The following is a 14,167-nucleotide window of genomic DNA, read 5'->3' on the forward strand; positions in this document are numbered from 1 at the left end:
AGCCCATACACTAGGCATTCCAAAAATTCCTATATTCAACTACATAAAAATTTTAATGTGCATATTCTATGGCACAGCAATTCAACTTCTAAGAATTATCTCTTCAGCTGGAATCCAAAATCTTTTCCATAGCCTACAAGGTTCTGCATCGTTTGACCTCAGGAGGTGAAAGAGGGTGGTAGTTAAGGGTGAAGGCTCTTCTATTGAAGCTCTACTGCTTCCTAGTTAGGTGACTGTGTACATATGACTTAACTTTTCAGTGTCTGTTTCCTCAACTATAAAAAGAGATTAATAATGGCATCAATTTTATAAGGCTTAACTGGAGATTATGTAAAATAGTATGTGTCTAGTATGTGTAAGCACTCAATAAAGGCCAGCTACTTTTATTTTTACTTCTATAGACTCAGCCTTCTTCACAATTCCCCTAGCCTCTAGCCTTCTCTCAGCTCCTCAGAAGCTCCCCTCTGGCCACCTGCTACTACTTCTGTCTGAAACGACCTTGTTCTTCCCTAGCCCTCTTCATCTGGTTAACTCCTATTCTTCCTTCAGTACTCCCTAAGTTCAAGTCTGCTAGTCTCAATCATCTTTACTTGCTTAAAACCATTTTGTTTTTCTCCTAGAACCATTTTGCTATTCTTCAAAGTACTCATCTCACTTTGCACTTATACACTCATTAGTGTGATTACTTGGTTACTTCCCACTGGAATATACGTTGTACGAGAGCAGGGACTGTGTCTGGTTTTGCTTAGCATAGCACCCTCAGCATCAAGCACTCCAGAACTAGTCCATTTGTAGTTGAATAAATAAACGAGATACATTTTGACCTATCCATAATAGGGTCATGAAAAATAACTGTATGTGTATATAACACACACACACACACACCACATGCACACACACACACACTCACACACTGCTGATGGGAACCAGGATTTTCACCGTAGGAGAAAAGAGATGCAACCGAGAACAGCAAGAGGTAAAAATCTATTGGTGTTGGATTTGATTTGGAAGTACCAGTATAAACTGGTATTCTTAAAAACTATGTATTTCCTAGCTCTGTCCACAAACGGCATAGGAAGTAATAAAAGCCCAGCAACAATAAGCACCCCTGGTGCCAGCTCTTGGTTTCTAAATACCATTTCCCGTTAGAAGAAACCAAGCTCCTCGAGAAAATGGCTGATTCCAGGTCTGAGGCAGAGAAAGTACAAAGTGTTCCTGGAACAGTTTGTGCCAAAAAAACAATAAAGCACTCAAAGGCTGATAGGGACATGTCAAAATGATACAGGAGCCAGCCTGAAGGGGCAACCACTGACCAAATTTGAAATAATTCGAGCATCAAAATGAATAATGAAAATAATGGATCATAATACAATGAATAAAAAAAGAATCCAATGAGTTCATAGTGATATTAAAGGGAAAGAAAAATCTCCTCTTCACAAAAGTATGCTAGCAAGGGACTTCTCTGGTAGCCCAGTGGTTAAGAATCTGCCTGCCAATGTAGGGGACACAGGTTCGAGCCCTGGTCTGGGAAGATCCCACATGCAGTGGAGCAACTAAGCCCATGCGCCACAACTACCGAGCCCGCGTGCCACAACTACTGAAGCCCATGCGCCTAGAGCCCGTGCTCCACAACAAGAGAAGCCACCGCAATGAGAAGTCCGTGCACCACAGCGAAGAGTAGTCTCCGCTCACCGCAACTAGGAAAAGCCCGTGCGCAGCAACAAAGACCCAACATAGCCAAAAATAAATACATAAATAAATAAATATATTTTAAAAAAAAAGAATGCCAGCTAATACATGTAAAAGGAATGAGAGAATTAGAATATTACCATTTTATAATCAGCAATGTAAAAGTTTATTCAGACAAGGATTACCAATGGATGCTAAAGTCACTAGGTAAATACTTCTTAAGGAACAGTATATTTCTATGGGCTCAAAATATCACGCCACAGATACTTATTAATAACAAAGAAGAAAAGGTAACTTTACAATGGAGTGATCTGGCAGATACAACTACCAAGTGATTAATCCAACCCATCACCAATAATTGGACATTATATGTCTCCTGATGTGATGCCATAGGAAGTACACATCATCACCAATGTAGTATTCTTACTAAAAATGTTTAATCTAAATCTAATTACAAGGAAACAATTAGATAATTACAGAATATGGGACATTCTACAGGAAAACTACCCTGTATTCTTCAAACACGTCAATGTCATGAAAGACATCTCATGAAAGATGAGATGACTGTTTTAGATTAAAAGAGATTAAAGAGACAGGACAACCAAAGACAATGCATGTACACCGACTGGATTTTAATGGGAGGTAGGGAAACAGCTATAAAGACTTTTGTGGAACTGGGAAAATTTGTGTTTTGGATGACAATATTGAATCAATATAAAATGGGGGGGTGATAATGATAATAAAATATTCTATTAAAAACATTTAAGTACACACACACTCGTATACAAAATTTGCATGTGTATATAATCCAAAATACTGTTTCTGGACAGTTGGTTGAGCATGATCTTTTTCCTTCCTTGTATTTCCTGGTTTTTTCTATACTGAATACATATTGCTTGTTAATTATAAAGTCAACAAATTATTTAACTTTTTGACTTTCTATTGCATAACCTTTTACATATTTTGAATTATATACTATGTACATTATTAATTATTAAAATGGAAAAGTGTTAAAGGCAAACTAGAAAGTTAGAAAATATATCTACAACATACTTGATAATGAGAAAAAAAATCCTTAATATATAAGGATATTTAGGGAATATACACCAAATTTTTAACAGTGGTTATTTCTAGCAAGTGGGATTACAGGAGACTTTCATTTTGTGTTACAGATAGCTATATCATGAATTTTTATAACAATACTTTGTTGCTTTTTATAATACATTTAATAATATATTGCTTTAAATAAATTGCTCTTATAAATTAACCAGAAATAGATTAAACCCTCAAACAGAAAAAGAAGCAAAAGAATAAGCAATTCAAGAGAAAAATATAACTTTTTATAATATAATTTTCAAACTGGCTAGTAATCAAAGACATGGAAATTAAAATAATATATCATTAACTGTCTAAAAACCTGGCAAGGGAAAAAAAAGATAGAGCCTAGTGCTGGTGAGGGCATGTGGGAATAAGCAGCCTCATTTACTACTGATGGACATGAAAACAGGCAGAAACTCTCTAAAGAGCAAAATGTGACAAACATCTTTAAATTTTTCATTTATTAGCAATTGTAATTTTCAAACTTATCCCAAGGAATAATCAGAGTTGGGCTCCAAAATTAATACGTAAGATTGTTAATAATAGTTTTATTTATAATAGCAGATTTAAAAATTAAAGTAGGCCATAGTTATCAAGTGGTCATTAAAAACCATGTCTTAGGAAAATATTTAATGACATAAAAAATGCTCATTATATTAATTTGAGCAAAAAAGAGAATATAAGATCATATAAACTAATATTTTGGGACTTCCCCGGTGGCACAGTGGTTAAGAATCTGCCTGCCAATGCAGGGAACACAGGTTCAATCCCTGGTCCAGGAAGATCCCACATGCCGCAGAACAACTAAGCCCATGCTCCACAACTACTGAACCTGAGCTCTAGAGCCCGCGAGCCACAACTACTGAAGCTCGCGTGCCTAGAGCCCGTGCTATGCAACAAGAGAAGCCACCGCAATGAGAAGCTCACGCACCGCAACGAAGGGTAGCCCCCACTAGCCACAACTAGAGAAAGCCCATGCGCAGCAATGAAGACCCAATGCGGCCAAATATAAATAAATAAAAAATTTTTTAAAAACTAATATTTTTAAATATGTATTTGCATATATATTTATATATGCATATATTTTATATTTATTTATGACAATGTATAATTATATTTGAATTACTGGGAGCAAATAAAATGTTCCCATGGCCTTCTCTGAGTCATGAGATTATGGATCATTATTACTCTTTAATTTTTATTTTTGTGTGTGTTTCCAAAGTATTTTTAAATTAAAAAATACGTATACTTTTTTGAAAACCTCAGTAGGAATCATTAAAAATCTAAACTTCCATGGCTGACTAACAAAGCATTTTCTGTATGATTCTTCAGAGGGTGGTTCTCTCTTCTTCAATAATGTCCATCACCAGTGGGAGAAAAGCAACCTGCTCCTTGCCCTGCCTTCATTCCACTCTGCTCCACAGGACGCTCAGCCTACATACTCTTCAGCCACTAGGACCACAGCATCCAGGTCCCTTGGAAGCCACATCCACCATGCCTCTCCCACAACCAGGGCCTGAGCAGTGAGTGTGCCAAAAACACCGATGAGTCATCAGGAACTCGAACAATAAACACACTCCCAGGAATGTAAGAGGTAATTACACACAAAGGTAATTAAAGAGAATAACTATTAAATAAACCAAGTCAGTGACACACAGCAGCCAAACGGCAGAAGCAGGCCTTCCTGAAGCGATTTCCTGATTTGACAGTAGCATTCGTGATGAAGTCTGTATGATTGAAAAGTTTATGATGCTTTTAACCTAGATGGGAAACAGCTGGGGACATGCAACACACCAGGCATTGTTTGCCCAAATGCCAAGGAGTGCTTTGCTCTCAGATGGCAGCTGGGGAAAGCCCATTTTCCCTATACCCACCCTTAGTCCTAATGCAGCACCCCTGCCCTTAAAAACTTGCTGTTGTCCTATCAAAAAGCTCCTCTAATCCATTTGTTCTCTTAAACTTACTTTTTAGGTTGACTTACCCAAGGTTCTGTGATGCCTTGAAAGGAAGAGGACGCTACCCTCCCAGTGTAACTCACTGCCAACTCGTTGCCACTAATGCCTACCTGCCTCTTACATTCTAAGCCCCTGCAGAAGTGTCTATCACTTCCCCAGAGTGTGTAAAGCACCTAGGCAGCACTGCAGCTAGGCAACAATATATTAAGCAACAATTATTTCCATAATGGCAATGTTTTCATGGAAAAGGTTTTCATAGCTGTTGAGAAGGAAAACACTGATCCCTTCCATTTCTGTAAAATCGGTCACCAGAAAAGGCAAACAAACCCAGGCCCCAGAAGCTTCAGAAAGAGTGAGTAAAAACAAGCCAGCGAGCTGGGAGGAAGGATGTTTACCTGCATGGGGGAGCAGGGCCATCTCCAATCCCTTGGCGAAGTGGGCGGTGGCGTCGTAGAGCTCCAGCAGCTTGACGAGCTCCAGCTCGGGCCCTGCCCTCTCCACACTGGCGCTGAGGCAGATGGGCAGAGAGGGCACCAGGGCCCCCAGGGTCTGAATGAGCAGCACAGTCACCACCTCGTGGGGGTTCCTGAAAACCTGCAAGGGGAGAGACGTATGTGTGTTAGCACACTGGAGCAGACCTTCTAAACAAGCAGACTCCTGGACTGCTCAAAGGAATCCTTCCAAGCCGGAAAGCGGTCTAGTCAAGAGCCCCAAGCTTTCCTCAGCACCCATGTGAACATGCTCAGGAAGCCAAATAAACCAGCAAGACTTGCATCCTGTCCAGGACAATTGGCTACTTTCTGTCTATCGCTGGCCCCGCCCTCTGCTCACCTCCTGCTGTGCGGCCCGGTTTCTAACAGGCCGTGGACCCTGGGGTTGGGGACCCCTGTTTTAAGTACAGATTCACTTAGTCAAATGTGAAACATGATATAACACTGTTCTTATGCAACACTAAGGCCAAAAAAAGTGTAAGTTTAAAAATTATAAAATCAATCAATTCACATTTTTATTAGAAAATATCTTGAAATGAAGGAAAATGGAAACCAAAACTTACGGATACAGCAAAAGCAGTGCAAAGGGGAAAATTTATAGCTGTAAATGCGTACATTAAAAAAGCAGAAATATCTCAAATCAATAACCTAACTGTACACATTAAGGAACTAGAAAAAGAAGAAACTAAACCCAAAGCTAGTAGAAGAAAGGATATAATAAAGATTAGAGCAGAGGTAAATGAAATCGAGAAAAGAAAATCAACAAAATCAGAAGTTAGTTCTTTTAAAAGATTAACAAAATGGCAAACCTTTTACCTAGACTGACCAAAAAAAAAAAGATATTAGATTCAAATTACTAAGATCAGGTATGAAGGTTGGGACATTTACTAACAATTTTATAGAAATAAAAGGGATTATAAGAGAATATTATGAACAGTTGTATGCTAACAAACTGGATAACCTAGATGAAATGGACAAAAAATTCCTACGAATATTATTTACCAAAAGTGACTTCAGAAAATCTGAATAGACCTATAACTAGTAAGGAGACTGAATCAGTAATCAAAAACCTCCCAATAAAGAAAAAACGAGAACCAGATGGCTTCACTCGTAAATTCTAACAAACATTAAAAGAATTAATACCAATTCTCCTCAAACTCTTCCCAAAAAATTGGAGAGGAGGGAGCATGTTATATTCTGAGTTGTGTCTCCCGAAAATTCATATATTGAAGTCCAAATCCCCCAGTACCTCAGAATGTGACTATATTTGGACGTAAGGCCTTTAAAGAGGCAATTAAGATAAAATGAGGTCATCTGGGTGGGCCCTAATCCTATCTGACCAGTGTCCTTATACAGGAGGAGATTAGGACACAGGCACACATAAAGGAAAGACACAGGGAAAAGACTGCCATCTGCAAGCCAAGGAAAGAAGCCTCAGAAGAAATCAACCCGGCCAACACCTTGACCTTGGGCTTCTAGCCTCCACAACAAATTTCTATTCTTTAAACCACCTAGTCCATGGTACTTTGTTATGGAAGCCCTAGCAAACTAATATAGAACACTTCCTAATTCATTCTATGAGGGCATCATTAACCTGATGCCAAAGCCAGACAAATACTAAAAGAAAAGAAAATTATAGACCAATATCTCATAAATACACATATAAAAATACTCAACAAAATACTAGTAAACTGAATTTAGCAGCATATTAAAAGGATTATACACCATGACTGAGAGTGATCTCCAGAATGAATGGTTCAACATATCAAATTAGTCAATGTAATATACGACATTAACAGAATGAAGGGGGAAAAAGCTCATTAATCTCAATTAATACAGAAAAAGCATCTGACAAAATTCAACACCCTTTCATAATTGGGAAAAAAAAACACTCAATAAACTAGGAATAGAAAGGAACCTCCTCAACATGATAAAGGCCATATCAGAAAAACCCATGGCTAACATCATATTCAATGGTGAAACACTGAAAGCTTTTCCCCTAAGACCAGGAACAAGACAAAGGTGCCTGCTTTTGCCACTTTATTCAACATAATACTGGAAGTTCTAGCCAGAAGAATTGGACAAGAAAAAGTAATAAAAGCCATCTATATTGGAAAGGAAAAAGTAACGTTATCTCTTTTCACAAATGATGTAATCTTATACGTAGAAAATCCTAACAAATTGAAAAAAAAAAACCGTTAGCAGTAATAAACAAATTCAGCAAAGTTGCAAGATGGAAAATCAACAAGCAAAAATCACTCACATTCAGGGATTTCCCTGGTGGCACAGTGGTTAAGACTCTGCGCTCCCAATGCAGAGGGCCTGGCTTTGACCCCTGGTCAGGGAACTAGATCCCACATGTATGCCGCAACTAAGAGTTTGCATGCCACAACTAAGGAGCCCATGAGCCGCAACTAAGGAGCCTGCCTGCCACAACTAAAAGACCCAGTGCAACCAAATAAATAAATAAATTTTTTTTAAATCACTTGCATTTCTATACTAGCAATTCTATTTTAACAATCTGAAAAGGAAATTAAGAAAATTATTCCATTTACAATAGCATCAAAAAGAATAAAGTATTTAGAAATAAATGTAACGAAGGAACTAAAAGACTTGTACACTGAAAACGACAAAACACTGCTGAGAGAAATTAAAGAATACACACAAAAAATGGAAAGACTTCCCATGTTCATGCACTGGAAGACTTAATATTGTTAACATGGTAATACTACCCAAAGCCATCTACATATTCAATGCAATCTCCATCAAAATCCCAAAGGTGTTTTCTGGAGAAACAGGAAACCCATCCTAAAATTCATATGGAATTTGAGGGAACCCCAAATAGCAAAAACAATACTGAAAAAGAGGATCACTGGCTATCTCACATTTCCTAATTTCAAAACTTACTACAAAGCTGTAATAGTCAAAGCAGTGTGGTACTTGCATAAGGATAGACATATAGTCCAATGGAATAGAGAGGCCATAAACACACATACATGGTCAAATGATTTTCAACATGAGTGCCAAAATCATTCAATGGGAAAAGGACAGTCTTTTCAACAAATGGTGCTCAGAAAACTGGATACTACATGCAAAAAAAAAAAAAAAAGTTGGATCCTTACCTGATACCATATACAAAAATTAACTCAAAATTAATCAGACCTAAATGTTAAGAGTAAACTATAGGGCTTCCCTGGTGGTGCAGTGGTTAAGAATCCACCTGCCAATGAAGGGGACACGGGTTCGAGCCCTGGTCCGGGAAGATCCCACATGCCACGGAGCAACTAAGCCTGAGCGCCACAACTACTGGGCCTGCACTCTAGAGCCCACGAGCCACAACTACTGAAGCCTGCACACCTACAGCCCGTACTCCGCAATAAGAGAAGCCACCTCAATGAGAAGCCCACGCACCACAACAAAGAGTAGCCCCCACTCGCCGCAACTAGAGAAAGCCCACGCACAGCAACAAAGACCCAATGCAGCCAAAAATAAATAAATTAAATAAATAAAATTTTTAAAAAAAGACTCAATAAACAAAACTGTTATATATTCATACCATGTAACAGTGTTCAGTAATAAAAAAGAACAAGCTACTGATACATACAGCAACATGAATAAATCTCCACAAACATGCTGAATGGAAGAAGCCTCACCAAAAGGACATACACCATATGATTCCATTTACATGAAATTCTAAAACAGGCTAAACTAATTTATGGTGGGAAAAATCAGAACAGCGGTTGCCTTCAGGGATGTTGGTACAAAGACTGACTGAGAAGGAACACAAGGGAACTTTCTAGGGTGATAGTCATGTTCCGTATCTTGGTAGGGGATTAGGTTAAACAGCATTTGTCAAAACTAATTAAATGGCACATTTAAGATCATTGCATTTCATAATTTTACCTAAAAAAAAATCCCAGTAAACAAATACTGAACTCTAGTTAATAATACGTATGTTCTGAAGTGAATGATGTTTGCAACTTACTTTGAAATGAATCAAAAAATAAGATGGGTCAATGAATAGATGCACATGGATAGATGGATAGATTTGTGATAAAGCAAATATAGCAAAATGTTCATTGTAGAACACAGGAGGTGGGTACATGGGTGTTCATTGTATAATTCTTTCAAATTTTTTACATGTTGGAAACCTTCCATATTAAAATACTGGGGAAAGGGACTTCCCTGGTGGTCCAGTGGTTAAGACTCCGCACTTCCACTGCAGGGGGCCGGGGTTCAATCCCTGGTTGGGGAACTAAGATCCCACATGCTACGTGGCATGGCCAAAATATAAAAAATAAAATAAAATACCGGGGAAAAAAATCTTTAGAGACACATTCACCCTGGTGCCTTTGGTTTTCTTCTGTACTCTACTGAGCTTCAGGAGATGACAGTCACCTATCATGCTCACATTCTGAAAAGAAAATGGGCCATGGGACAAAAGTGGAAATTAGCATAAATTTACGTCTTACAAAACTTGGGGTGAGGCCCAAATAAAAGTGTGAGAAGTCGAAATCCTTTTTCCAAGATGCTGAAGGGCAACTGTACTTATAGGCATGAACTGTTTTTATCCTCATGATATAAGCAGTAGACGAGACAAGGACACAGAAATGCGTGCGGATGGACAGGATCACTGAAAACTGATGATTACATAAAAAATGGGAACCTCCTACAGGAGGCTGTTTTTTGTTTTGTTCGCCAGTTTTGGGGTGCTTTTGTTTTTTTGTTTTTTTGGGTTTTTTTGTCTGAATGATGTTGGTTCAAGGAGAAAGAAAAGAGGATGGAGAAGAGCACTTCAACCACCTTGAATGACATGACCCTATACGAGGAATTCTCTCCAACTACAGTGGAGTTCATTCCAGCAAATTACTGACCAATATGTGAAGGGCGATTCACAGCTAATTCTGAAAAAAATATAAGCCACACCATAAACAGGCCCAGTCAGTCATTACTCAGACATAAGACAGCCTTTTTCCCCTTCTAAAGAGAAGATCTAGCGCACCTCCTGGCATCAAGACAAGGGACCAATGTTTCATATCCTTCAAGGCTGAAAATGCCTAGAGACTTTAGGAAAGTAAATGATGGAAAGTTCCTGAAAGGAAATGAAATGAAGTTCTCTGTCTCACCTCTCCCCTAAGTCAGAGGGTGCCTTTATAATTATACTGTTCCTCTTGGCCTACTGTGAGAACAAGGGAAGCTAACTTTAGGCCGGGTAAATTTTACCCAAAGTTAAGATTAAAACAGCCTTGTTCACTCAAGCACCACCTGACTGAGGGCCTCTTGCTTTTAGATCAGAAGATAATGGCCTCCAGGAATTCCGCGGGCTCCCCTGCTGAACAACAAGCAACATTGTCACATTAGATTCTATTTAAGATATAGATAAGAGCGATAAGAAGAGTTAGAACAGAGACCTAAAGATTTTCCTGCCCCTTTGGTGACGACAGCAGATGGGGAGGTTCTTCCAGCGGTGCTCTCTCTGGGTGGCCCGGGTGCTCTGCGGTCGGCCCGCTCCTAAGGCCATCACCCTCTCCCTCGGCACCACGGGCTTTGTTCTCGCTAGAACCCAAAAGAGCTGTTACCTGCATAGCCCACTGGATTTGCGTGTGCCAAGCACCGAGCAAGGCGTCATAGAGTCCAGTGAGCTGCCGGTCCAGGGGTAGGTCAGTCTGGCACAGCTCCTGCCAGGCTGCTAAAAGCTGGACCTGCAGAGGCAGAACAAAGGAGGCCTTACTGGGTCCGCCAAGACATGCTGCCTGCTGCAACTGCCCTGCCCTCCTACCAGGGCAAGCGACTGGCCACTGCCTACTCTCCCAGGCAATCGGGTACCCACGGACGACCATTCACTTCAAAAGAGGCAGGAAAAAAAAATTTACAGTCACCTGCTCTGATCATCATCCAGAGCTTGAATCTGTTGCCCTCCAAGTGATCCTTTCTCCTTTTTGCTTGCCCCCAAAGCAGGCCAATGTACTCAGCATGCTACCATTCTTCTGAATAGACCTCAGAGGTGGGCGTGAATATGTGTTTTAGCTTCATGTCCTAACACTACTGCTCAAAAGACAGATGGGCACTGGACTTGAAGGAATTAAGTTAGCCCAGGAAGCTGTCAAGATTTTCAGTAACCTAATTTCAACAAACCTAGAAAACAGATAAAATTCTTAAGGCTTGCTGAAGGCATAATAAACCTAATCGCCCTTAAAAGACAAAAATAGGAAAAATTAAAACTCTTCAATCTGTAAAGGAAATCTAGCTATAAATACAAGTGAGGCTGAAAACTAATGACTTTTTCCAACTTGCAATCAAATGAATCCACAGGCTGGACCAAGAGCACCCCCTACTGGCTAATTAAAAGAAAAAGACCAGAGGGCATGGAGGCAAATATTTTTACCTTTGAGTAGGAAACTGGGATTCAAAACTGTGATTCTGTAGCCCAGTTCTACAAGCACTCCACAATGGTAATCACTCACAGCTTCTCACCTTGTGACACTTGTAGTAGTATGCAAGAAGTTGGGGCATCCGGTCAATTTCAGTAAAAACCTTCACAAACACTTTGGACTGATCTAAAGAAAAACAATGGAAAACATGCACATACTGTCACCAGGTTTTCTGTTGCAGCCAAAGAAAGAATTCAGCAGGATAAATGTGGATTATACATGAGCTAGTATTCAGAAGTTCCCACCAAGACAATGAATTAACTCATGTGTGGAGATCATAAATATGAAAAACAAGTGAAGTTAAGGGTAGAACGTGTGACTCAATCAGATACCACATGCCAATGTTCATTCCACAAAATGGGTTTAATTATTATTCGCAGAACAGTCCCTGAGTTTTCTCATTTCTATACCATTCAAATATATATTATTCCTTCTGCCCTAAATACTTTTCCTCACCTATCAAAATCTTAGATCCATGAGAAAATGCTCATGCTACATTGTTGACTGGGAGCAAAAAAGATACAAAATTGCATATACTCAATGTATATACTTTCCTTAAAAGATATATGTACACAAAGGGAAAACTGGAAGAAAATACTAACAGTCATCTCTGGGTGGTGAGTATATCATTTTACTGGTATATCATTTTCTTTTCTATATTTTTCTCCATTTTTCAAATTTTTAATAACCTATATATGTATTATTTTATAATCAGAAACAATTAAAAAAATTTTAATTCATCTCTTTCAAGGTTCTGCACATATACTAGCTCTTTCATATAAACTTCCTCGATTTTCTTTCATCCTTTCCTTCATCCTGGGGAGGCCTAAGGCAGTTTTCACATTCCATCTTGTAATAAAATTATTTGTGTACTTGTTTTCTCCCAGCCTCACCCTCCATCAGTGTGTAAGGTCTTTGAAGGATAGCAATCTTGGGACTTCCCTGGTGGCTCAGTGGTTAAGAATCTGCCTGCGAATGCAGGGGAAAATGGGTTCGAGCCTTGGTCTGGGAAGATCCCACATGCCACGGAACGACTAAGCCTGTGTGCCACAACTACTGAGCCTGCGCTCTAGAGCCCACGAGCCACAACTACTGAGCCTGTGAGCCACAACTACTAAAGCCCGTGCGCCTAGAGCCCATGCTCTGCAACAAGAGAAGTCACCGCAGTGAGAAGCCCGCGCACCGCAACGAAGAGTAGCCCCCACTCACTGCAACTAGAGAAAGCGCGCACACAGCTACGAAGACCCAGTGCGGCCAAAAATAAATAAATTAATTTTTTTTAATGACTATTTGCTTTTAAAATGCTTATCATTTTCATAAGATCACTTAAATAAATGAATATCCCTGCCATATGTAAAATCAGGCTCCAAAAAGTTGCTTCACTTTTATCAACTGAATTCGTTGGTTGTGTAAAATGAACCAGGCATGTATATTTGAAGATTGTGGGTGATGTGTTGGGGATGTACTAATTTATCAGATTTCGCTTTAAAAACTGTTAGTAAAGAAGCACCTTGGCCTTCTAGGAAAGATGACTGATTAAAGAGCATATTACTTTTGTGGCAGAAAAAAGCCCTTCCTGATACCAAAATTAACCGCCCAGGGACTTCCCTGGTGGCGCAGTGGTTAAGAATCCACCTGCCACTCCCAGAGAAATGGAAATAAGAACACAAATAAACAAATGGGACCTAATGAAACTTAAAAGCTTTTGCACAGCAAAGGAAACCATAAACAAGACCAAAAGACAACAATCAGAATGGGAGAAAATATTTGCAAATGAAGCAACTGACAAAGGATTAATCTCCAAGATTTACAAGCAGCTCATGCAGCTCAATAACAAAAAAACGAACAACCCAACCCAAAAATGGGCAGAAGACCTAAATAGACATTTCTCCAAAGAAGATATACAGATGGCCTACAGACACATGAAAGAATGCTCAACATCATTAATCATTAGAGAAATGCAAATCAAAACTACAATGAGATACCATCTCACACCGGTCAGAATGGCCATCATCAAAAAATCTAGAAACAATAAATGCTGGAGAGGGTGTGGTGCACTGTTGGTGGGAATGTAAATTGATACAGCCACTATGGAGAACAGTATGGAGGTTCCTTAAAAAACTACAAATAGAACTACCATACGACCCAGCAATCCCACTACTGGGCATATACCCTGAGAAAACCATAGGTCAAAAAGAGTCATGTACCAAAATGTTCATTGCAGCTCTATTTACAATAGCCAGGACATGGAAGCAACCTAAATGTCCATCGACAGATGAATGGATAAAGAAGATGTGGCACATATATACAATGGAATATTACTCAGCCATAAAAAGAAATGAAATGGAGGTATTTGTAATGAGGTGGATGGAGTTAGAGTCTGTCATACAGAGTGAAGTAAGTCAGAAAGAGAAAAACAAATACAGTATGCTAACACATATATACGGAATCTAAGGAAAAAAAAAAAAAGGCCATGAAGAACCTAGTGGCAAGACGGGAATAA

The 14,167-nt window shown here is 39.2% G+C and overlaps 1 protein-coding gene across 2 annotated transcripts in view; it reads right to left on the minus strand.

The window, feature by feature from the left end:
* COG7 (component of oligomeric golgi complex 7) overlaps positions 1 to 14,167 on the minus strand; it is a 78,706-nt gene that overhangs the window by 45,582 nt on the left and 18,957 nt on the right. The window contains exons 5-7 of one of the 2 annotated variants that reach the window (XM_059896132.1): positions 11,708 to 11,790; positions 10,813 to 10,935; positions 5,138 to 5,336 (exon numbers count right to left, since the gene is read on the minus strand). In XM_059896132.1, the coding sequence (XP_059752115.1) occupies positions 5,138 to 5,336; positions 10,813 to 10,935; positions 11,708 to 11,790 (405 nt within the window). The remainder of the gene's footprint in view (positions 1 to 5,137; positions 5,337 to 10,812; positions 10,936 to 11,707; positions 11,791 to 14,167) is intronic. The other variant, XM_059896133.1, reaches the window with a different exon arrangement.

The sequence above is a fragment of the Balaenoptera ricei genome, chromosome 15 (assembly GCF_028023285.1).
Source record: "Balaenoptera ricei isolate mBalRic1 chromosome 15, mBalRic1.hap2, whole genome shotgun sequence".
NCBI lineage: Eukaryota > Metazoa > Chordata > Mammalia > Artiodactyla > Balaenopteridae > Balaenoptera > Balaenoptera ricei.